Source organism: Grosmannia clavigera (genome assembly GCF_000143105.1).
Source record: "Grosmannia clavigera kw1407 unplaced genomic scaffold GCSC_113, whole genome shotgun sequence".
Classification (NCBI taxonomy): domain Eukaryota; kingdom Fungi; phylum Ascomycota; class Sordariomycetes; order Ophiostomatales; family Ophiostomataceae; genus Leptographium; species Leptographium clavigerum.
In genome coordinates, this window is record NW_014040831.1 from 437355 (window position 1) to 460250 (window position 22896).

The 22896-nt window shown below is 56.8% G+C and overlaps 9 protein-coding genes across 9 annotated transcripts; 5 read left to right on the forward strand and 4 right to left on the reverse strand.

Moving 5' to 3' along the window:
• Positions 1-44: 44 nt before the first annotated feature.
• On the forward strand, positions 45-3217 carry CMQ_3933 (nuclear pore complex protein; the record flags this gene model as incomplete). The annotated part of the gene is made up of 2 exons (XM_014319871.1): positions 45-2286; positions 2373-3217. 2 exons carry the CDS (start codon positions 45-47, stop codon positions 3215-3217), a joined length of 3087 nt encoding a protein of 1028 aa, XP_014175346.1.
• Positions 3218-3453: 236 nt separating this feature from the next.
• CMQ_4183 (prolyl-tRNA synthetase) lies at positions 3454-5173 on the reverse strand (the record flags this gene model as incomplete). The annotated part of the gene is made up of 5 exons (XM_014320121.1): positions 3454-4400; positions 4452-4581; positions 4638-4852; positions 4910-5003; positions 5072-5173. 5 exons carry the CDS (start codon positions 5171-5173, stop codon positions 3454-3456), a joined length of 1488 nt encoding a protein of 495 aa, XP_014175596.1.
• A 747-nt stretch (positions 5174-5920) lies between these two features.
• On the forward strand, positions 5921-10387 carry CMQ_3936 (ccaat-box-binding transcription factor; the record flags this gene model as incomplete). The annotated part of the gene is made up of 6 exons (XM_014319874.1): positions 5921-6640; positions 6701-7557; positions 7655-8047; positions 8138-9313; positions 9600-9619; positions 9750-10387. 6 exons carry the CDS (start codon positions 5921-5923, stop codon positions 10385-10387), a joined length of 3804 nt encoding a protein of 1267 aa, XP_014175349.1.
• Positions 9746-10332, reverse strand: CMQ_3825 (uncharacterized protein; the record flags this gene model as incomplete). The annotated part of the gene is made up of 3 exons (XM_014319763.1): positions 9746-10086; positions 10147-10270; positions 10330-10332. 3 exons carry the CDS (start codon positions 10330-10332, stop codon positions 9746-9748), a joined length of 468 nt encoding a protein of 155 aa, XP_014175238.1.
• A 495-nt stretch (positions 10388-10882) lies between the features above and the next one.
• On the forward strand, positions 10883-12117 carry CMQ_3738 (thioesterase family protein; the record flags this gene model as incomplete). Its single annotated transcript, XM_014319676.1, has 4 exons — positions 10883-11069; positions 11138-11493; positions 11643-12014; positions 12085-12117. The coding sequence occupies 4 exons, from the start codon at positions 10883-10885 to the stop codon at positions 12115-12117; spliced, it is 948 nt and encodes a 315-aa protein (XP_014175151.1).
• Positions 12118-12505: 388 nt separating this feature from the next.
• On the reverse strand, positions 12506-13429 carry CMQ_3362 (uncharacterized protein; the record flags this gene model as incomplete). Its single annotated transcript, XM_014319300.1, has 1 exon — positions 12506-13429. The coding sequence occupies one exon, from the start codon at positions 13427-13429 to the stop codon at positions 12506-12508; it is 924 nt and encodes a 307-aa protein (XP_014174775.1).
• Positions 13430-15394: 1965 nt separating this feature from the next.
• Positions 15395-17627, forward strand: CMQ_4077 (ADP-ribosylation factor; the record flags this gene model as incomplete). The annotated part of the gene is made up of 6 exons (XM_014320015.1): positions 15395-15804; positions 15862-16253; positions 16462-16778; positions 16852-16875; positions 16939-17229; positions 17418-17627. The coding sequence occupies 6 exons, from the start codon at positions 15395-15397 to the stop codon at positions 17625-17627; spliced, it is 1644 nt and encodes a 547-aa protein (XP_014175490.1).
• A 243-nt stretch (positions 17628-17870) lies between these two features.
• CMQ_4056 (c6 zinc finger domain containing protein) lies at positions 17871-20011 on the reverse strand (the record flags this gene model as incomplete). The annotated part of the gene is made up of 4 exons (XM_014319994.1): positions 17871-18186; positions 18246-19446; positions 19509-19827; positions 19907-20011. The coding sequence occupies 4 exons, from the start codon at positions 20009-20011 to the stop codon at positions 17871-17873; spliced, it is 1941 nt and encodes a 646-aa protein (XP_014175469.1).
• Positions 20012-21862: 1851 nt separating this feature from the next.
• CMQ_3537 (phospholipase/carboxylesterase) lies at positions 21863-22767 on the forward strand (the record flags this gene model as incomplete). Its single annotated transcript, XM_014319475.1, has 2 exons — positions 21863-22680; positions 22749-22767. The coding sequence occupies 2 exons, from the start codon at positions 21863-21865 to the stop codon at positions 22765-22767; spliced, it is 837 nt and encodes a 278-aa protein (XP_014174950.1).
• Between the last annotated feature and the right edge of the window lie 129 nt (positions 22768-22896).

A 22896-nucleotide genomic window follows, 5' to 3' on the forward strand; every position in this document is an offset into this window, starting at 1 on the left:
ACACATACACAGCCCGCAGAAAACAACACACTTCGCTACCGAATATGGCCTTCCTCGAGGACACGCGGGAGGCCACGGCCGACGGGAGCGACGAGTTGGGCGCCGAGATGGGCGAAGAGGTCGAGGTGTTTGCAAAGTTCCTCGACGAGTGCATCCTGCCGCGGGGATCGACAGCCGAACAGCGGGCACGCATCTTCAAGCTGGTCGACCACTACTACGGCTATGCGCGCGAGACGGCCGACGTGATGCGCGAGCGAGCCCGCTTAGCTCGTCTAGCCCGTGGCAGTAACGACAGCACCGGCAGCAATAGCAGTCACAACGGCAACGGCAACGGCATCGGCAGCATGGGCCTAGAAGTGCGGGCTTTGCAGCTGCACGATCGGAGAGACGGCGAGAACGGAGAGAATCAGGTTGCGGCATCCAGCGCTCGTCAGTGGGAGGAAGAGGCCCAGACTTGGGACCTTTTGCGAAGACTGCTGCCGTTGCGGTATCGCGACAGAATAGCAGCAGCAGCAGCAGCAGCAACAGCGCCAACACCGACAACAACAGCCGGTCGTCCTCCGCAGACACGACGGGAATACTGGGCCGACTTTGTGCTGTCAGAGCCAAAGGCACGTGAGCGCAAGACCGTGCTCGAGTGGCTGCAGAGCAGTGCCAGCAGCAGCCGACGGCCGATCGAGGAAACGGTCCAGGATCTACAGCACAGCGCCGAGCGTGGCGAGATCGTGGCCCACGGCTGGCTGCACACGCGCGGTGCCATCAAGCAGCACAAGCGACTAGTAGCAGCCTCGGAACCGCTCGATCCAGCCAGCCCCGATCTTGCCCAGTCCAACCTCGAGGTTCCGGTGCGGCTCGTCACCCAGCTCGATCCAGACGTCGTCACGCGCCAGACCAACCGCCGCCTGGCACCGCAAGATGCATTTTTCGAGCAGGCTATCTGGCTCGGCTGCTATGAGCTGTTGCGACGCGGCCGTAGCATGGCCGAGATCCGTGATTGGTGTGTCGAGCGCACAGAGCTGTGGAGGGCCGCCTCCGTCTCGGCTCTGCCGCTGTCAAGCAGCAGCGACGACGACAGCGACGACAGCGATGCGTCCGGCTTCGACTGCCTCTCCATGGTGCTGTGGCGCCGCATGTGCTACCGTCTGGCCCAGGAGGCGGCTTCCAGCAGCCAGCCTGAGCGGCGCTATGAGCGCGCCGTCTATGGCATCCTGTCGGGCGATTTGGCCAGCGTTGAGGCCATCAGTGTCTCGTGGGATGACTTGACGTTTGCCCGCTACAACGCTGAGCTGCGCGCCCAGTTCGACGGCTATCTGGCCCGCCAGGCCGACAGCTCTGCTTTACACGCTTTGCAGCTGCTCCACAGCGACGTGCCGGTCGATGTCACCGTGTCTGCGTCGTCCTCTGCTGCAGCTTCGGCAGCCCGAGACCGCGAGGACCGCGTGCGCCGGGCAGCCAACACGCCAGCCAAGGCGCTGCAGGCGGCCATCCTGGACGAGAAGCTGGACGCCTATCTGTTCCAGCAGGGGGCTTTGTTGGCTGAGCACGCAAACGCGATCCAAGAGTCGAAGCTGCTTCCACGCTATGACACGTCGGCAGCCGTCGTGGCAAAGGCCGGCCAGCAGCAGCTACAGACATCCGAAGGCCGTCGGTTTGTCGACCCGTCAGATGCCCACTGTCTGCGGATCCTGGCGCATGTGCTGATCGTCGTGAACGCGCTGGACCGACTGGATGGGCGCGGCAAGGATGCGGCAGCGCTGGGCCCGCTGGCACGGCGCCACCAGACCGAGGAGCATGTCATCGCTAGCTTTATCAGCCTGCTGCGGCTGGGACGGCTGGAGGAGCTGATCCCGCTGTATGCGTCCAAGCTGCTGGGCGACCGCTGTTATACCAGCATGGCGTTTAATCTGATCCACCTGGAGGAGCGAGATGTGCAGCTTAGGTTGCTGCATCTCATGCGTCGTCTCGGCCTCGACGTGATCAAGTTTGTGCAGGTGCAGCCGCAGTTGTTCTTGGCCGACGTCGTTGAGGGCGCAGCGGGCGAGTGTCCAGCGCGGGAGACGTTTCGACTGCTGCAGGACAGCCCGCCCACGCTCAAGTTTGGGCGCTTGCTCCGGCCTGGCTTCTTTGGGGGCACCTCGGGTCTGCCGGGCGATGATCAGGATGACCTGGTGATTGTTGACCGCAAAGATGAGCTGCTGATACGATCGCTGGAGTGGATGATGCTGGTGGACGGACTGGTGCTGGAGACGTGCGGCTATGGCGTGCGCATATACAAGTATTTCCTCAGTGAGTGCTTGCGTTTATTGTCCTTGAATCTCCTCTTCCTTTTTACCCTTTCCGCGCTGACCTCATAGAAAACGAACATCTCTCAGCTGCACGAGTCCTGTCGTCACGGGTGCCGTGTTGCGAAATCATTCGGCAAAAGACGCGATTTGGACAGGACATGTCGGATGAGAACGACCCATGCTGGTGGGAGGAGCTGTTTGGGACGCAGTCGACGGGCAAGGCTGGCAGCAACGGATCGGCAGTGGGCGACGTGATAGACGATGAGATGGCCTTTAGCAACGGGGTCGATGGGGTAGACGCGATTGGCGGCGAGCCGTCGAAGAACGAGGTGGCGGCCCACGCGCGGCCGCTCTTTGAGCTGGAGTGCCTAGTGAACGCGCTGGACTGTCTGGAGACGACGTCGATGCTGTCGGCCATGATGGCCAACACACACACAGATCCGGCTCGTGACCGCAATGTCGCCAAGAACATTGACGAGAACACCAAGTTCCTTAACGGTTTCATGCGGCCGCTGCTCAGCGGCTGGCTGCTGCATTCTGTAGATGGTGAGCATTCTGTGTCCTCTGTTTCCACCTCACTCTACCACTTGCTCACACTCACAGATGATCGCGATTCCCGGGCGCTGCGCGAGACATATCTCCCGCAGGTGGTCATTGGCTTTGCCAGCACACTGCAGTTTGCGGGCACGACATCGTCGCGTGACTACCTGCTCGAGTGCATGGAGCTTGCGGCGGCCGTGGCGGCCCCTGGCAGCGACTTGGCGACGGTGCTGGTTCAGACCGGCCGGATGCGCGAGCTGGTAGAGTCGTTTGCTTCTTGCAGCAAAGCGTTGGCCATCTGGACGAGCGACCTGAAGAAGGGACCGGGCGCGGTCAGCAAGAAGACGCGGGAGATGGGCTGGTCGCGCGAGCTATGGTCGGTGAAGCAGTAGGGGGAGAAGGCGGGGGAAGAGCCGACAAGAAGACAGATCTGAAGAGGGAGAGAAGAGTGATGAGAATTGAGAAAATGGCACCGCGGTAGAAATGGACTCATCAGACGGTCAGGAAGGAGCGAACCTCACAGATCTTAGTCATCAAGACAGCACAAGAGCATCGCAATAGTAGCAGACAAAGGCGCACAGAGGATCATATAATAAGGAGTTTTTTTTTTTTTTTTTGGCTTGCACATCTACAGCTGGGCCAGCAGGCCGGACACAAAGGTCTTGAGTTCGCTGAGCGGCACGTCCTGGCGGAGGCCGAGCTGGCGGCACTGGACCTCACAGAGGCCATCGAGGGAAATGTTGGGAGCAGATGAGTCGGTAGCGGTGGCAGTGCTGCGTCGCCAGGCAGCGCCGACAATGACGACGACCGGATAGCCGGTCAGGTCGGCGTCCTTGAGCTTGTAGGGTAGCGAGGCAGCGGGGCGGTCATCGAGGAGGGCGTCGAGGCGAGTCTCGGTATTTGCAGTCAGCTCATCGTATACGCGCTCGGCGACCTGAGCGAGAGGACTGCCACCAGCGGCGACGACGGCAACCTCAAACGGCGCAATGGCGCGCGGCCAGCGCAGGCCGGTCGGGTCAGCCAGATGGTCGGCCACGGCACCAAGGATACGCGAGATGCCGATGCCGTAGCAGCCCATAAGGGGGGTAATGGTGGACGTGGCGGGAGTGTTCTGGTCGCCCTGGACGCGCACGTTGAGCGGCTCCGAGTACCGGGTGCCGAGATAAAAGGTGTGGCCGAGCTCGATGGCGCGCTCGACCTGCAGCGAGCCGGCAGCACCACAGTCCGGACAGTCGTCGCCGGAGCGAGCAGGCCGACTGTCGGGGCCGATGTGTGTGATCTCCGTGTTGCCGGCAAAGCCACAGGCACGACAGCTGGCTACGTCGTCCTCGCCCAGCGATGCGGCCAGGTGGTACTCGTGGCTGAGGTCGCCGCCCATGTCGCCAGAGCTCGCACGAGCCACACGCACCGGCACGCGGAGCTCGGCAAAGATGGCCGCATAGGCGGCGCGCACCTGCTCGTACGTCGCCAGGGCAGCCTCCACCGTCGTGTCGAACGTGTACAGGTCCTTCATGATAAACTCGCGCGACCGCAGGATACCGTAGCGCGGCCGCATCTCGTCGCGGTACTTGCGGGCTGTATGATTAGTCAGCACACGGAGAGATTCTCATTCCACGAAGCACGCACTGATCTGGTAGAGCCGCAGCGGCAGGTCGCGGTATGAGTGCACGCTCTGCGCCACCAGCTCCGTGATCTCCTCCTCGTGCGTGGGCGCCAGCAGGAACTTGGCCTGCTTGCGGTCCTCGAACTGGAACAGCTGCGAAGAGGTCAGCCAACCGGATCCTCTTCGCACAAGGCTCGCCACCAGCTCACCTCTGGCTTCACGCTCCCGAGCCGGCCGCTGCGCTCCCATAGGCCGGCCGATGTGATGCTCGACAGCGCCACGCGCGACGCCCCGATGGACCGCATGTGCTTGTCCACCAGCGCCTCAATCTTGTCCTGCACCCGGAGGCCTAGCGGCAGCATGTGGAACACGCCCGAGTGCGCCTGGCGGAAGAATCCCGCGCGTACCAGCTTGGCGTGTGACTCTGCGACAGTGAACCGTCAGTAGCAGACATATCTTCCTGAACCTCAGCTTGGCTTACCCTCGTTTTGCTTTGCGTCTTTGAGGGCCACCTGTGGAGGCGGCACCCAGAACTGCGTCAGCCTGTTCCGGTGGTCCACGTGAAGCTGTCTGCCCTGGGTGAAGAGTATCAGCCAAGAGCCGACGGCATACTTTCAGAGAAAGGGTCTCAATGTCAGCATACCGAAATGCCAGCCCGTTGTCCAATCCGGCCGTTGGACGACGCCAAAGCTACTCTAGGCAATGCCGGCCTGAGAACCAGCCGGGGGCGCCATCCAGGAGCCATATTCACTGTTATTTCATGCAAGGGACACTGTCGCATCTGCAGATTGTCACCGAATAAGCAGAGCAGCAATGGACATGGCGGGTAGTGGTGGTTTTAACTGTCATGGTCCGGTTGATATTGAAGCATTACAATTTGTACGATAAGAGATAAGGTACGGAGTACAAAGTATTTTTTGCTTATGTGAGGTGGATCAAGTACGATCCCCTGTATGAATACTTTGTACAGAGTATTAGTGGCAGCCCAACTCTTTTGTTGATAGACAGTCCGTTATAAGACGTCGCCTTTCTTTGTCAATGATACCATATAACAGAAGCACTTGCGAGCCATAGGAAACTTTAGACCCTATTCGCAAATTGGTTCGGCACTTTGCAACGCCTCGGGTGAGCAAGAAAATGCTGTGTTATTTCCTCGTACACCTGCATTCTGTACAGGCAATCTATTGGTGCTCAGACAGCGTAGTACAAATAGGCAGGCGGTGTAGAGCTACGATCCAGACGGGGCGACGTCTGATTTGGTCCCGCTAGTTTTGTACCCCACTATAATTTTCATAAGCCGGGAGGAAAAAAAAGTCTGGCAGGAAAAAAGGGCAGCAAAAAGGGCATTGCCAGAACAGCCTTTCCGTGCCATCCTGTTCGGAGACTGCCAGGTTGTATCCGCTTGACGACGCCTGCATAGGAAAAGTGTCTGACAGACTGGTTTGTCGACCAGCTCGCCATCTCACATCCATTCGCATCACACACAGGCAGCATGGCGCCGACTCGATCCAAACCGAAACCGCACATGCAGAGCGCTGCGGCGCCGGCCTTCAACAAGGCTGCGCTGTCGCAGCTGACGGCGAAGCTCGAAAAGGACCTGGAGAAGGCCAGCGTGCAGAACCTGCAGGGAGGGAAGCGGAAGCGCAGCACCGACGCCGTCGACGACGAGGCAGAGGCCGACAAGCACAAGGCCAGCAGAGCACCCAAGCGGCAGGCGGCCGCAGACGAGCCGAAAGCGAGCACTGCCTCGGCCGCAACCAAAGAGACGGCCGACACCAATGCCAGCAAGAAGTCTGTCATGCTCGAGGAGATCAAGGCACTAGGAGGCGACGAGGGCGATCTTGAGCTCGTTGACGGCATCGACTCCGACGCCGAAGATGGGGCCGGCGGCGGAAAGGCAGCCGATGCTGTCCTGTCTCTGGACGACTCGTTCAAGAATGAGCTGGCCAGCTTTGCAGCCAGCCTCGGCTTCGACCAGGCGCGCGAGGACGACCTGGACGACGCGGCAGCAGAGGAGGAGCTTGTCACTGCCGACGCCGACAACGACAACGAACAAGAGGGAGAAGAGGAAGAAGAAGAAGATGAGGAGGAAGAACAGCCCGAACCAGCAGTAGAAAAGAAGGAGGAGATCATCACCCGGCAAGAGGTCCCGAAACCTGCGCCAGCAGCTTTGGAGTCGCTCATTCCGAGGAACCCCAAGTTCTCCAAATTGGTTAGTCAGCAGTCTGCATCAACAATGGGAAATCAACTACTGACACGCAGCTCCATCTAGACGTTCGAGCCCCGTCCCGACTGGCACCAGGTCAGCCTGCCAGTGTTGCCGGCGCCGGTGTCGGACGACATCAGCCGGCTCTCGACCACGATTGCCAACCTCAAGACGTACGGACAGACGCTGATGGAAGCCGATGGGGCGCTGTACCAGAAGATCGTGGCGTCGTCGTCGTCGCATCGCTTCATGTCGACCATCATGTCATCGGGTACCATGTCCGACAAGGTCTCGGCCCTGACGCTCGAGGTGCAGGAAGCGCCCGTGCACAACATCAAAGCCTTTGAGAGCCTGCTGGGCCTGGCGGCCAAGCGGAGCCGCGGCCAGGCGATTGCGGCCCTGGGCGCCTTGGTCGATCTGCTGGGCAACGGCGTTGTGCTGCCGCCAGACCGCCGCCTGCGCGCCTTCCACGCGCAGCCGGGCCTCGTCGGCGTCCTGCAGGCCGCTGAGAAGGTGGCCAAGGTTGAGCGCAGCCGCCAGTACCAGCGCAACCAACAGGACCTGCAGAACCAGCGGAACCAGCGCTTCCAGCGGAACCCCAAGAACCAAAAGAACGCCAAGCCGCTGCCCGAAACTGCTGACGCCAGCGCCGACCGCTGGGCTCCCGGCCAACGCCTACCCGACGGCATCACCAAGGCCCATCTCGTCCAGTGGGCCTACGAGGACTGGCTCAAGGATGCCTTCTTCCGCCTGCTGCAGGTGCTCGAGGTGTGGTGCGGCGACGAGATCGAGTACTCGCGCACCCGTGCCCTCGACTTTGTCTTTGGTCTGCTGCGCGACAAGCCCGAGCAGGAGGCCAACCTGCTGCGTCTGCTGGTCAACAAGCTGGGTGACCGCGAGCGCAAGATCGCCTCGCGCGCCTCGTATCTGCTGCTGCAGTTGCTGAACATTCCACCCCGCCATGAAGCCTGTCGTCGTCGCTGCCATCGAACAAGAAGTCCTCTCGCGTCCCGGCCAGAGCCTGCGCGCCAAATACTACGCCATCAACACGCTCAACCAGACCATCCTCAGCACAAAGGAACCCACCGTCGCCGACAGCCTCGTCCGCGTCTACTTTGAGCTCTTCCTCTCCCTGCTCAAGAGCGGCGCTCTCGGTGCCATCGACATGCCCGATGCCGCGGACGATATCGCCGCCAGCGGCTCCGCCCCCAAAAAGAACGACAAGAGAGGCGGCAAGCGGGACGACCGCCGGCGAGACAAACCCAAGCCCGCCGACGACGACAAGGACAAGGATGCCAAGAAGGACAAGGAGAAGAACACTGGCAATGAGCGCGACGTCGCCGAGAAGCTCGTCTCTTCCCTGCTCACCGGCGTCAACCGGTCCATCCCCTTTGCCAGCGCGGATGATACAACGTAAGTCTTGCCTGTCTGCTTAGTCACGTTCCAATTTCGTGCACTACATGTGGTATCGACCGATTAGTCATCATTCACTAACACCCCCAGTCTTGAGAAGCACATCGACACGCTCTTCCGCGTGACGCACTCGTCCAACTTCAACACGAGCATCCAGGCGCTCGTGCTGGTGCAGCAGGTGGCCGTGGCCAAGCAGATTGCCGTCGACCGGTTCTACCGCACGCTGTACGAGTCGCTGCTGGATCCGCGCCTGGTCACGTCGTCCAAGCAGGCCATGTACCTCAACCTGCTCTTCCGCGCGCTCAAGAATGACGTGGACGTGCGGCGGGTCAAGGCGTTTGTCAAGCGCATGCTGCAGATCTCCACGCTGCACCAGCCGCCGTTTGTGTGCGGCATCTTGTTTTTGATTGTCGAGCTGGAGACGTCGTTCCCGGACCTGAAGTCGCTGCTGAACAGCCCGGAGGAAAACGAGGAGGATGAGGAGGAAGTGTACCACGACGTCGTGATGACCGAGGATGGCCGTGCGGCCGCAGCCGAGCAGCCCAGCTTCGAGCCGGCGGCCAAGATCGCGCGCGCCACGTACGACGGCCGCAAGCGCGACCCCGAGTACAGCAACGCACAGAAGAGCTGTCTGTGGGAGCTGGTGCCGTACTTTCACCACTTCCACCCGTCCGTCATGGCCTTTGCCACCAACCTACTCGTGCGCCAGACGTCGCTGCCGAAGCCCGACATGGCCAACCATACGCTCATGCACTTCCTCGACAAGTTTGTTTACCGCAACGCCAAGGCCACCGACGGCAAGCAGCACGGTGCCTCCATCATGCAGCCGCTCGTTTCGGCCGGCGACGGCGCCACCACGTCGGCCAACGGCGCCTCACAGATCGTGGCCCCGGCAAAGGCCGCGTCCCAGCAGCAGGCGCAGAAGCAGAAGCCGTCGACCTCGGTCAACTCGGCCGCCTTCTGGAACAAGAAGGTCGAGGACGTCGCCGCCGAGGACATCTTCTTCCACGCGTACTTTTCCCAGGTCGGCAAGCCGGCACAGACCAGCCGGGCAGCCAAGCGCGACGCCCAGCGGAAGGAGAAGGAGGCGGCCGAGGCAGCTGCAGCCGCTGGCTCGGACGCCGGCTCCGATGCCGACGAGGAGGAGATCTGGAAGGCGCTCAAGGGATCGCGGCCCGAGGTCGATGCGGATACGGTTGTCGACATGGACGACCTGTCCGACGACGACGACGACGACATGTCTGGCCTGGAGGAGCTGCTCAACATGTCGGACAGTGACGATGATCTGGACGGCGACGACAGCGTCGACTTTGGTGACGACGACGAGCTGGTGCAGGTCGGCGGCGATGATGATGACGACGAGGGCGGCGTCCGGTTTGCCGACTTTGACGACGAGGAGGCCGGATCGGAGAACGGCGAGGACGGCGGCGACCGGAACGGCCGCAAGGAGGCGCGCGAGCGCAAGAAGAAGCTCAAGGCGCTACCGACGTTTGCGTCGGCCGACGACTATGCCGACATGCTGGCGCAAGAGGAGGACGAGGAGTATTTGTAGAGGAGCACGGGAACACGGGAGTACGAATAAAAGAGAGCAGACTTATTTCACCTTGGGAACTGCTGAAATGTGACGTTGGACGTTTCTGTCATACTTTCGCTTCGCTTTTTCACTTCTTTCCCTTCCTTCCCTATGTTTCACACGCTTCAGAACCACTCGAGTGCTTCGGTCGCCGGGAGGAGGGTCTGGTACGTGTGCAGGTGGCCGTCGCCTTCGTCGGTGGGCGTGTCAATCTCGCGCGTGTAGAAGCTGTGGAAGCAGGCCTTCGAATTTGGTCCCTCGTCAAAGGCGCGGAAGTGCACGTAGGCCGGCGCGGCTTCGTCGCCGCCGGCCGCCGCCACGAGCGCTGGGATGCGCAGCTTGCCAAACAGGATGATGCCGTAGGCCGTAGAGGCGACGCGGACGAGCACCAAATCGTGAGACGTGAACGAGGCCAGCTCGTGATCCGACAGGCCGGATGCGGCAGCAAAGCTCTCTGGCTGATGTTCTGGTCACTATCAGCAGATGTTGGCGCCTATACTTGTACGCGTACCCCTCTCCCACGTACTGTCGTGGTCGTGGCGCAGATGCACGAGCTGCTTCCGGAGCTCGTGCTCAATCTCGCCAAACGCCTTGATGGACTCGTGCTTGGGCAAATGGGCCTCGCCCAGATCGGCCGTCTCTCGGGTAGCCTGCAGCATCGGTCAGCAGTCGTGTATCCGGTCATGATGTTTCATCTCGCCGTGCATACCATTGTCTGTGCTTTGTTGAGGAATTGGAATGCGATCAGGGCAGGGGTCAGGTTTTAATTTGTGTTTCCGTCAAGAGATTTCTCCAGCAATGATAATCCGGGGATTCCAGGGTGTGGAAGGAGGGAATTGCTCGTCTCGCTCTCGTCGCCACGTATATACTCGCCGCATACCCACCACGGTCGCACCTCCCCGCAAAGGTATGGAGTATCTATCATATGATGCACACTAACGGCCAGCAGCGTCATCTGTGGCTGTCTCTAGCCACACTTCCAGGGGTGGGCTGCCGTCTGGAACCCCGGCTTGTCGGTGTGCCTCGGCAGAACTGATGGCTGCCATCTACAGCGATACAGCTTGTTAGCTTCCTCTCTCTCATTCACATTCGCTTTCAGCTCGTGCCAGACGCTGTGTATATTCTTGTCAGACGTCCAATCGCAGCACCTGTGCCGGGTCGCATGTCCGCCGGGAACTGAACGGCCCCTCCACAAAGAGCTGCTGCTGTCTCTCTTCCACGACACTGGCTCCTTTTGCCTCCTCTTCCTCTCACAAGCAGCCATGTTCTTACAGCGGACTGCCGCGACGCCCCTGAGGCCGATGTTGAATACGCACTTCCGGATAGGCCTCCTCCAGTCATTACGGCAGCCAGAAAGACGCCACATCCACCACCTCCGGCCCGTCCGGCACGCAGTTGTCGCCGGTCAAACGTCTTTCTCTAGTCGCGTCTTCTCCCCCAGCAGACGAGGTGAGTTTGTCGCTGTCGCTTCTCTGGTCAGTTGTCGTGGACTTACTGCTGACCGTGTTTCGTACCAGCCTTGTCATCCTCCCTCGCTTCCCCCTCTTACGACCCGCAACAGCAGCAACGACAGCACCAACAAGCACCACCACCACCACCACCTCCACCATCGCGCTCCCGCTTCCGCCGTTTCGTCTCGCTCGTCATCCGCGGCTTCTTCTTTACCACCGTTGGCTATGTGCTCGTCGTCGGTCACTCCACTCGGCCGCTGTGGAAAGACCTGGACGTGGCCTCGCTGTTCCGGACCACCAACGATACCGACCCGCTCTCGACGAAGAGGCCGCTCTCTCGTGCCCATGCGGCCGAGCTGGCCTACCGGCCGGACAGCCCGGAGGCTGCCGCCCTCGAGGCATACCTGGCGGACCACCCGATGGTGCGCGAGCTGCGCAGCGCCGCCGGACGGACACGCTTCCCCGAAGAGCACCGGCCGACGCTGCGCATGCCCGCCTTTTCATGGGACGACACAACCTGACAGCGTCGACGCTGGCCGGGCCGGGCTTGCTGGCGATACCGCCGCTGCAGTGGACCGACGGCCATGGCCGCGAGCTGATCCAGGTCTGGCACCTTGGCCGCGGCCTCTGTGGTCATCCCGGCATCGTCCATGGCGGCTTCGTCGCCACCATGCTCGACGAAGGCCTCGCCCGCTGCTGCTTCAACGCCCTGCCGATGGGTGTCGGCATGACCGCCTATCTCCATGTCGACTACCGTGCCCCCACGCCGGCCGACGCCTTTGTCGTCCTGCACGCCAAGACTGTCCGTGTCGAGGGCCGCAAGGCTTGGGTTCAGGCCCGCCTCGAAACCCTGCCGCCACCATCCGAGGACGGCAAGCCCGCGGCTACGCCCGTCGTCTTGGCCGAGGCTGAGGCCCTCTTTGTCGGCTTCCGCGACAATGGCGTACGTCTGGCCCGTCTCTTGTTCCCCCACATGTGTTCCTCCTGCCTTGCTGACATGCATCTGTATCTAGCTCGGCAAGTTCATGCGCTCCCTCAACACATAGCTTGGCTCGGCATTGGTGCGTCCTCTAATCTGAAGACTCTGACACACTGCTAGCGAAATTCTTTCGACAAATGGCGAAGTCCGGTGGCTTTGGGCCAGCAGACACGATAAACGGGTAGGTATTGTGTATTGTGTATTGTGCCCAGTGCTCGCTGGCTTTCTGGCCTCCTATCTTTGGTATCATGGAAGCAGCTTGTTAATAGTACAGAAAAAAAATAAAGAAACCCCCAGACCCGTCCATGTCCACATGATATCTCTTTGTGTCCTTCCCCATCCCCGGGGCAATTCCTATTTGTTGGCCCTATCTCATTTCTTGTCATTATATTGGTACAGAGGTGATGAAAAATATGCCCATTCAGTTTGTTCAGTCGATCCCAGACCATCACAGGTCACCTCAGCCACAGGCCCGCAGCTATCACCATGGGCACTGCCGCGACAGCCATCGTCTGCCAAGGTGTGCGACCGCCCAGGGCTGCATTTGCATTGTCAAATGGGTCGTTATTTGGGGTCTTGTGGGCGGTCGTGCTAGTGCTTGTCCTTGTCGTCTTTGCTGTTCCTGTGGTCGACTGTGCCGTAGTCAGCGGCGTGGATATTGTATCGGTGGATGACGTGGGTTCTGTTGACGAGGATGCGTCCGGCTCTGAGATTATTGCTGAGGTCGCGGAGGTCCCGTAGGTTTCGGCAGTTGAGCTGCGGGCAGATCTGAACGAGCTGGTGGGCAATCTGGCTGACGAGCTGATGGCAGAGCTGGTTTCACTGCTGCGACTGGTGGTGGCCTTGCTGGTAGTAGTGCTGCTGGTGCTGGTGGAGGTACTACTACTATGACTGCTAGCAGTTGTGTCCGCCGTTCGTGCGGCCGTTTTATGTTGTTCTGTCTTCGTTACTGTTGTCGTGACTGTGGACGAGAACAGCTCGGAGATGATGCTGCTCGCTGCCGCCAGTGCGGAGCTGATCTGGGACTCGGAAATATCGAAGCCGTCGAGGTCGCACACGTCATCGACGATACTAATGAAGGACACGTCGACGGCATCGATGGCTGCGGTTACGCTCTCGCCGCTCGCCAGCAGACAGTTCTTGGCTAGACAGACGACCGAGTCGCTGAGAAAGTCGTCATTTTCGTCCGCTTCGGTGCAGACGCAGCTGGTGTTGGATCCGCTGCAGCCATTGGAGGCGAGGCAGCTGTTGATGCAAGACCCGAAAGAGAACGTAGAATACGACGAGCTGGCGGATACAGTCGTCCACAAGCTGGCGGCGGCAAAGAACGCGAAGAACAGCCTCCGTCGGGAACATGGGTGGCACTCGGTGGCAATCATTGTGAGTGCGAAATGGAAGAGGCGAGAATTGATCTGCTGTCCTCAAGACGAGAATCAGGAAATCGTAACAATGGCGTATAGTAGATGGTGATGAGAGTTATAGCTAGTAAAAGAAAGAAGCGGGATAAAAGAAGTAGACAGTAGGTGTGGTTAAGTATATATCAGAGACAAGCTGACAATGCCCTTTCTGACTGGTATCTGAAGTAGTAGATGAAAGAACAGTAGGCTGAGAGGATGTCCATATGGCAGACCAAAGGCGAAAGAAGGAAAACGGCCAAAAGAAAGTGGAGGAAGGGAATCTTGTCTGTTAGATATGTAAGACACGAATGCTCGTGGAAGGTGGGCAACCAGAGAAGGAGCAACTGCAACCGGGCATACTAGCAACACGAAACTTTTCGGCGCTGTCTCGTTCCTCTGCTTCCCGAATGGGAAGACCAACCGTTCTTTTGCTCAAACAACAACCCCTTGCGAGCAAGCATTGGGTGAAACGGAATTCTGCTCGTACCAGGGGCATCTTACCACCAGCCCAGATGCACCAAGCCATCAGCCAATTGAAGCTTGTGTATCGTTCCTGCACACCAGAAAAAGAAACCCAGGGCAGTCGAACCGGCCCCATAAACGTTAAAGAGCCGCAGGAGGAAAAAGCAAAAGAAAGAAAGGAAGAAAGGTGCGGTTGTAAATTGCCGATCCCGCTGTCTCAGCTTTACAAGGTGATATATCGGGCCCAAGGAGAGGTGCCTCTTTTTCTCCCGTTCGATTTACTCGCTCTATTCGTCTCAACAAGCTTGATCGCGCAGATTACCGCAAGGTTATCCTGGCCGTTTGACCAAAACAGGCTTCTTCATTTAGCTTTCTGGATCACCAGCAGCTCGAAATAGGATGTATTAAGTACAGGGACCGGGGTGTCCAAGAGTCCCTCGTCAATACCCTGCTCTTAGCCGCCAACTATCACGACGTATGGAGTACTCCGTACACACAGAGCTGCAGACCCACCCGAAATTACGCTACAATCACGTCGTACTCCGTAAGATACTCCGTATTACTTGCGCCCATGAAAGCAGAATACTAGGCGTGCTTGGCCACATGCACCATCCGCCTCTCCCGTGCTCGTCCCAGTTCGCCAGACCTTGTCTGCACGTTATACGGAGACGGAGTGACCGAAACGCGCCTACCACTGCGCAGGTCACAGTTAATGGCCCGACCGCAACCTCCAGCACCGTGACTTGGGTTTCAAGTCGAGGATCGTGGCCCCGTATTGTTTCAGGTATGCTGAGCTAACCAGCTGTACGGGTTGAATACGAGCAGATGAAGCGGCTCGCTACCACTATTGTGAGAGTCGCCTTGAGACTCTCGTTTGCCAACCTTCGGTGACCGAAGCTGCCCTACGCTATAGGGGGTCTTAAGAGCACCGCCCCACCCGTTTGTAGCGCTTCTGCACTCCTTTTGCTAGCACGGGCTCAGCCTCACACACTGCCCGCTGCTCTGCCCAGCAAGCCGTGCCGCTCTCTGCGACGTATCGTACTCCGTACCCTCCATGTATATATGTAAGCCGCCCTATTATACTCTGTTCGTGTAAGATTTATCCACCTTTTGCAAGCGCCAACAGGATGCTCCTTGGCATAAACTGAAGGCGGCTTCAGCCGTAAGCTAATCAAAAAATTGTCCACCGGTGCGAAACCGTAGGAAAAACAGTGGATGGCCCCCGCAACGTCCTTTCCCTTCAAGAACCCAAATCTCAGCCTTGCCCTTTCCCTCTGTGTGCCGTTTCATAATAAAGGCCGCCTCTCTCTCCTTCCCAGCTTTTCTTTTTCTGTTTTTCTACTTGTCGTGATTTTGCTGCTGATTCCTTCCAGCTTCTCTTTCTTTGTCGTCCATTCTACAAGACACTACCCCTGTACCTTATCGACGACGCTATTCAGTGCCGGTCCTAGGCGCCCAACAAAGCCCCCGCCATCCAAGGCCGACATGGCTTCATCTCAAGCATCTGGTGTCGATGCCTCTGGCTACACCGTCGAACTCACTGCTGGCAGTTCTACGATGCACGGTTCTGCTACAACTATTGCAGCGAATCCTACCAGCGCCGCCAACACTCCACACGCTTCTGAGAGCTCCTCGGCGTCGGCACCAACACCATCGCCTAAACCACAGGATTCCCCCGAAATACTCGATTTGTTGAAAAAGTTCCAGGACTTCGACGACAAAGCTGTATACGATCAAGTCAAATTGGAGTGTCAGAAAAAGGAGGCAATGAACTTCGTCGTACAATTTGGTGTCGATGAGGCCAAGGTGGCTTGCAATCTTGACCACCGAGACTTTGATACTCTGATGAAGCAGCGCAACGTGTTTGGCGAAGGCAAACTGCCTGTTCGGTGGATGTATGTCCCTCCTTGACTGCCCCATCTTCGCTTACTATACGCTAACTGTCTGTCTAGCAACATCTGGAATCCAAGCCGCCAGCGAAGTACCATCAAGGCCATAGGCAAACACTACAACTTCTCCAAGCGGCTGATATTGAGCATCTGGGCCTGGGACGCAGTAAAGGAGGAACTGATTAAAAAAAAGCGCGAGGCTGCTGAAGCAGCATTATTAGCCAGAGACCCTGGCCGGGTTTTTCGCTCGAAAGGAAATGCTCACCTCAACGATCTGGAAAATGGCGTGAATGGACGGCTTGATGCCGCTGCCTCCTCTGTCTCCGTCTCCAGTGCCGGATCTAAGAATGAGGACAATTCGGATCTGGCAGGCATCTTTGATCCAAAAAGCATGGCCACGTTCGCAATGATGCAGAAAACCATTGACTACACCTCAATCGACCTGGGCCCTCGATGTAAGTGAAGACGTCTCACGAACACCTCCCGCAACTACTGACCGTGGCATCAGTCATATGCTTCGGAGCCAACTGGCTACACGAGCCACCACGCAAGTCAACGACACTCGTGCCACCCAAGCACTGGTCTTGGTTTGCTCTGTGTGATGACTGTAGGTGCATCTTTGAGGATACGCTCTTATGACGTTCTGACGGCTAACGAAATTAGATACCGTCCTCTCATTTCACGAATCGTACTACGAGAGCTTTTCCCAGGAGGAAGGCGAGAACAACCCTGACTGGGCCACGGAAGAGCTCAAAAGCACGAGGGACAATACGCTCAAGGTGTTCCGTCAGCTCTCCAAGCAAGGCCAGGAAGAGGACAAACACAAAATCATGCAACTGACATCGGTGCGTGAGTCGATGAGCATGGCCCGTGACAAGGAGGGCAAAGAAGGCGCTTGCAATATCTTCTACTATCTTTTCGAGGATTATTCTGGTGCGATGTTTATCCTGGGTAGTACCAAGGCCGCACTGGACGTTATTGTGAGTTCCCCTGTTCTGCGACGCTGCTTATATACTATACCATACGATTGCTAACAAATTAACTAATTAACAGAGTAAACGAGTTCTGCGAACTGCTGTAAGTGGGAGTTGCTAGCTGCCAGCTGGGAGTCTTTGACTTGTTTTCTAACATCCGGCCTAGGAGTGGAGAAACAAAGATAACACAACCGACATCATTCCCAAGCTGTATAAGCTGAACAAGGAGCTTCGCGAGCTGCGCCATCTGTTCACCAACTACAATACGCTGATCAGCAAAATAATCAACAAAGATCTTGACGAAGCCGCGGAAGCAGCGGCTCCAGGCCACCCTGTGGACACACTGCTGTCTTACAGCGCCCTGAATCGATTCAAACGACTTCAGGTTCAACTGCAATCCCTCATGCTCGATACAATCAAGGACTATCTCGACGAAAAAGAGTCACTGCAAGACACTGTAAGTTTGCATTTTCTAATCTTGAATATACATGTCTCAGCCGCACTAACAGTCTCTAGTACTTCAATCTCACGAATCAGAAAGACTCACAGGCGACAGAGCGACTAACACGGAGTGCCACTGTACTTGCCAAATTGAGCGTGTTTTTCCTCCCGATCTCCTTCATGACGAGCTATTTTTCTATCCAGATCCCAGATCTGACAGAGGGCTACACTAAGTGGTCGTACTGGGGCTCCTTTGCGGTGATAGCCGGCGTGTCATTTATGAGTCTCTTCTTCTTCAGCAAGGTGCTCATGTTCCTCAGCGATTGGCTGGACCACTTTGCCGAGAGGGTCGAGGGGTGTTTCAAGAAACTTACGGGCTCAAAGACAGTTGACAAGGGTACCAAATACGAATAAGGGTATTGTAATGGTCTGTTCGAATTTGGTTGACCGGAAGGCCGGCATGACATAAGTATACCCAAGATTATGCGTTCTAACGTGGAGATTGTAACGGAGTTTAAACGAACATTAGCGCGGGATTTTGGGAGCGAACTAAAACGCAGTAGCCGGCGGAACTTAAGCGATTTTATTTAGGCACATTATATTGATGTAAAAGATGTCAGGGCTTGCTATTTATATCTTCTTCTAAATTCAATGACATCATAATCCTTCTCCAGGCTGCGGCCACACAAACGCTCCCCACATGTCTCCTGCATCGGCTGGCCACATAGAGAAGTCGATAGCAGCTACGTCCATATTTTCCCCTCCCCATAAAGGTCCCAAATTTTCGGTACCGGGGGGGAGGATATGGTCAAGAATATCAGCACATCTCGTGGCCAATTGGTGTCGGCCAAGAATGTGCCTGAGGATTTTACGGACGGTGTCCATGCTTGACTGCCAGGCGGCCATATTTGGGGACTCCAGGTCGCCAAGAATGGCAAGGACGACAACAAGCGACGCATGGAACAAGAAGAATCTAGCTGGTGTTAGCCGGGTTTGAATGACTGCAGTTGTGTAGTGGTGGAATGTACATACATAGAATACCAGGCGGCAAGCCGGGTTGCACTGGGATTCTGGAGGTAGTTGTCGATGGAAGAGATTGTGGCCTGGGCCGCATCGATGGCGACTTGTATTGCCTGCTCGTCGAGCGGGTTGGAGGTTGTGCTGGGCGGGCTGCGGTTTCTGTCGACGGCCCGCCTCAATAGAAGATGGCGGAAGAGGATGATCTTGAGGTTCCAGAAGCGCCACCAGAGCCGCGACCGTGCGAAGACGTACCAATCGTCGCTGGATTCCGGTGGCTCAGCCAAAGAGAAGTAGGACGGCAGCGTGTCGGACCAGCCGTCGAGAGACTGGTTCATGGCCAAGGCGTCCTGCAGGGCGATGCCTGAGGCCGACAGGAGCGCGTTGGAGATATGGTTCGACGTGAGGTGGAAGTCGCTCTGGGCCTTGAGGCCGGCATAGACGGTCGGGCTCGAGGACCCAGGCGGGAGTTCGGCCGTCCTGGCAGTGAGAAGCTCGTCCGAGACGTTCAGCACCGGGCGGGCATCCATGGCCTCGGGGCCGGGCAGCAGGATAGGCCTGCCAAAAGTGGTAGAAGCGCCGCTGTCAAAGATGAAGAGGCCCCACCAGACGCGTCGTCGCATTTCTCGCTGCAGCATGTTGATGTCCCAGTCGGGGAGCTCGCGATGTAGCCCGAGGCTGAGGGCCATGCGCACGGCCAGGCCGAGGAAGTTGGAGCCGGTGTTGGGCTTATCCCGCTTCTGTGACAGGTTGCTGAGCAGCACGAGGGCCTGGACAAAGGTGAGGTTGGCGCTCTCAAACATGGACTCGTCCTCGCCAAAGGCGAGCGCGTGGTGGTAGAGCTCGTCCTCGAGCTCGCCCTGGTCTTCGTTCAGACACCAGGCGCCGATGGCGAGGACAGAGTAGAGGAGCATCTGCCAGCTGCGTTTCTGCGGCCGCGGGATGACTTCGTGCCATTGAGCCCGGAAGGTGGCCTCGTGCACGAACGGGTATGTCTGGTGGTAGACGCCAAAGTATGCGTCCATGAGTCGGCCGAGGACGTCGCGCGAGAGCTGCGCATGGCCGAGCTGGGCCGAAGGTCCAGACAGCAGACTGGATGATGGAAGAAACCGAGGTGACAGCAGGCCGGCGAGCTCGACGTGTGTGTCAAACGTGGCCTTGGACTCGCCCATCCAGAAGAGCAGAGAGCGAAGAAAGAAGACCCCGGCCGTGGATCCTGGCAGCACTGTTGTTAGTAGCTGATCACGGCACGCGACCCAAGCGACCCATTCGACTCACCCAGGTAGCCCGTGCCCTTTGGCTCGACCGAGAGCGCGGCCATGCCATCGGCAAGCACGTTGACGTCCTCTTGCCAGTCGAAGCCGTCCGGACCGTCCGGAACGGCGTCTGCGATGGACCGGCTATGCTCGTCCGGCAGCTGTCCGTACTCGGCGCTCGGGGCCGGCGTCGCCAGCGAGCGTGCTGTCGAGGCTCGGCTGCTGCTGTTCGCCGCCGGACTGCCATCGGACTCGTCGTCGTCGACCGACTCCAGGGCTTCTTCGAGGTTCACGTTGGGCAGCTTCTGGGCAAACAGCCGCTCCAGCCGGTGCAGCCGGGCCTCCACGCTCGAGAGATGTCTGCAGCCGGGTGAGCAGACGCTAGACACGCCATCTCCTGGCGGCCGGATGCGTACTCACACCCTGGTCAACGGCGAGCGCACGGCTCTTCCGCTGTAGTGACACGGTCTTTGGGTCCGGATGCAGCCGCTGCACGTCGGGCGCTCTTTCGAGCACTGCACACATTAGGACCTGTCCTGACAGAGGGAACGGGAACGTCTGGGTCGCGCACTTTCAGCTTCTTGGCCCGGCAAGCGTCGCACTGCCGATCAACTGTTAGCGGTCGCTTGTCCTGCCGGATCAGACCGGAAGGGCTCTTCACCCACGGCGAGCGCGCTTCTGAAATGGCGCCTGGGGCCTTCCATCAATTGGCAGTGCGAGAAGGAAAAATCGTGTCTGGTCTAGCTGCTGCTCTCAACAGCGTCCCGCTTCACAGGAAGAGCAGGCCTTGGCAGCGGACTGCGCTGCCGATCGTTGAGGATGGCTGTAGAAAAGATTGGAGAAAAACCCCGTGATCTCGCCATACCGTAGAAACAGCAATCCGCACTGTGAGCTTAAACCGGAATTGTCACTAATGATCTGAAGAGCATTTTCACCTCGTCTTGGGTTTCTTTTTAATTTCCACTGCCAGTATCTCTGTCTTAGGATCCGCTAGGAAATGGGCTGGTAATGAATTATATCAAACGTAGTGTCCATATTGTCGATCGGTACGAGTCTAGCAGGCGAGGATAGCTAGGACAGTAGCAGTTCAGGTCATTTGCAAAGAAGTAATAGCATAGGGTATTATCTCTCTCCAAAATATATTTTAGGAGTTGCTAATAGAACTAAACTTTTGCTATCGGACTGATTAGCAGAAAAGAACGAGGTATATCGGATTGATATTTCGTCTTTACCCCGTCCTACTACTACGTTGAACGGTATTGAAGGCTTGACTTGTTCGCGGCTATCCACGATTTACACCAGGTACTATGCTATATAACGATCCTTACTAAGTCATGTCTCATATTTGTCTCTTTCCCTTTGCTAACCTCTATGGACGTGCTTTCCTCTGATACCATAAATCACCCAACATAATTGTCGAGGCAGTTTACGATTAGTAGAGAAGCCAGAACGTGACAAAGGTCAAAATTTCAGGGGGCCTTTCCAAGTCTGGTTCTTGCAGGAAATGCACCAGGGATCTGCGCACACTAAGTTTGCTCGTTCGCCTTTTACACCAAGGGCATGGCGGAAGCGAGATGTTGTTGCAGTTCAAACAACGATCCTCCAGCCATCAACCTTTCACAAGTTTTGGAAAAAGCGGCCTACACCAAGAGAACTTTACCCGTTTATAGCAAACGAGGGTTTTGGGAAAAGGTCTACTGTCTGTTCTATATGGAATCTTTGTTACGCGAGGTTACAAAATCGGATACAATTTAACTGCGGTTGGGATAAGAAAAGGCAGATCATATGGCTGGGTCTGTTTGCCGAATGCTGGAGATCTAGATCGATTCATTGCCCAAGTAAACGGCGAAGAGCTTCAAGAGTTTCCAGGGAAAGCGTGGCTGGCTTGCGCCGACTACAATGAGCGCAAACCACAAGTTGCCCTTACACGTCAGCAGATCCGCGATGCTATGCGAGCAGAAGAAATTGCAGGAAGAGGACCAAAGCAACATGAGCGACAGATAAAATGAAAATCACCTCATGAAGACCCTTACAACACCATTTATTTGAACACAGAGCTTTACTCTCTTCTTCTTTTGAGCTTCTAAGATATCACCACTTTATAGTATTCGTTCTATTTTTAGTACTTTCATATAATACTACTATATTGATCTTCCTCTGTAAAATTAGAAAAGCACAATCCTCTCTTTGAAATAGGGCGATGACATATCCAATCACTAGATCCCACCTTCCTGATTGCATTACGTGATCACATCCTCAGCACTGTACACGAAAATATGGATAGAAGTCATGCCCTTTTATTTTTCCCATACACTCTTCTCAGAACCTTTCCACACCACACTACTCACATGATCCCTGTAAAAACACCGATACAAGATGGTTTCCGGCACGTTCAAGCATGGTCCTGCTAATGGCTACAAGCACACGCACACTATCATTTTCCTACATGGTCGTGGCAGTAACGCAGATGAGTTCGCTGGCGAGCTCTTCGAAAGCGAAGCCAGTGCAGATACTACTCAACCAGACCAGGACCTGACGATCCCGGCCATGTCTCCCAATATTCGATGGGTCTTTCCCCAGGCCCCAATTCTGCGTTCTGAACGTTTTGACACGGAAATGTCACAGTGGTTCGACATGTGGTCTGTCGAAAACCCCGAGGAGCAGAGCGAGCTTCAGCGTGATGGCCTAAAACAGAGCATGAAGACAATTCTCGACACCGTCCACACTGAAGAAAAGATCTTACCTAGAGACCACATATTCTTAGCCGGTATTAGTCAACGCTTTGCGACAGCCCTTGCCACGATGCTCGCCGAAGGACAAGGAGGTTTTTCTGGTGTTCTAGGATTGTCCAGCTGGATGCCATTTGCCAACAAGGCTGAGAAAGAAATAGCAAATTTCTCGCAAGAAAACGACGGCCAGCTCCGCTTATTCACCGCATTGCGGTCTCTCTACGGAAATGAGGACGTACAGGACGACGCGAAGCAAGCATCGCCCACCACGATAAAGGCAACCCCTATATTTCTAGCGCATGCGCTGGATGATAACGTTGTTCCTGTAGAGAACGGGGAACGTATGCAGCATATTCTGCGCGATGCCGGTCTGACAGTTGAATGGCACAAGTATGCGGACGGAGGTCACTGGGTGAACGAGCCTGAAGGCGTTGATGACATTTTGCGTTTCCTAAAGCGGTGTATGTAAGTCTTTATATAGAAGCCTAGTCGGACGTCGCTGCTGAAAGGGCTGTTCTTGAGGCGCCGACCAGGTCCTTCTCGGACGACTAGACCGTATACTGGTACTTGAATTATTTGATGCACCACTTTAATTACGAACGAACCCTAAAATAGCAATTCATAATATTTTTATAAATAGTAGTTGAACTTGTAGGTATATTCAGTAATACAGAGATAGAA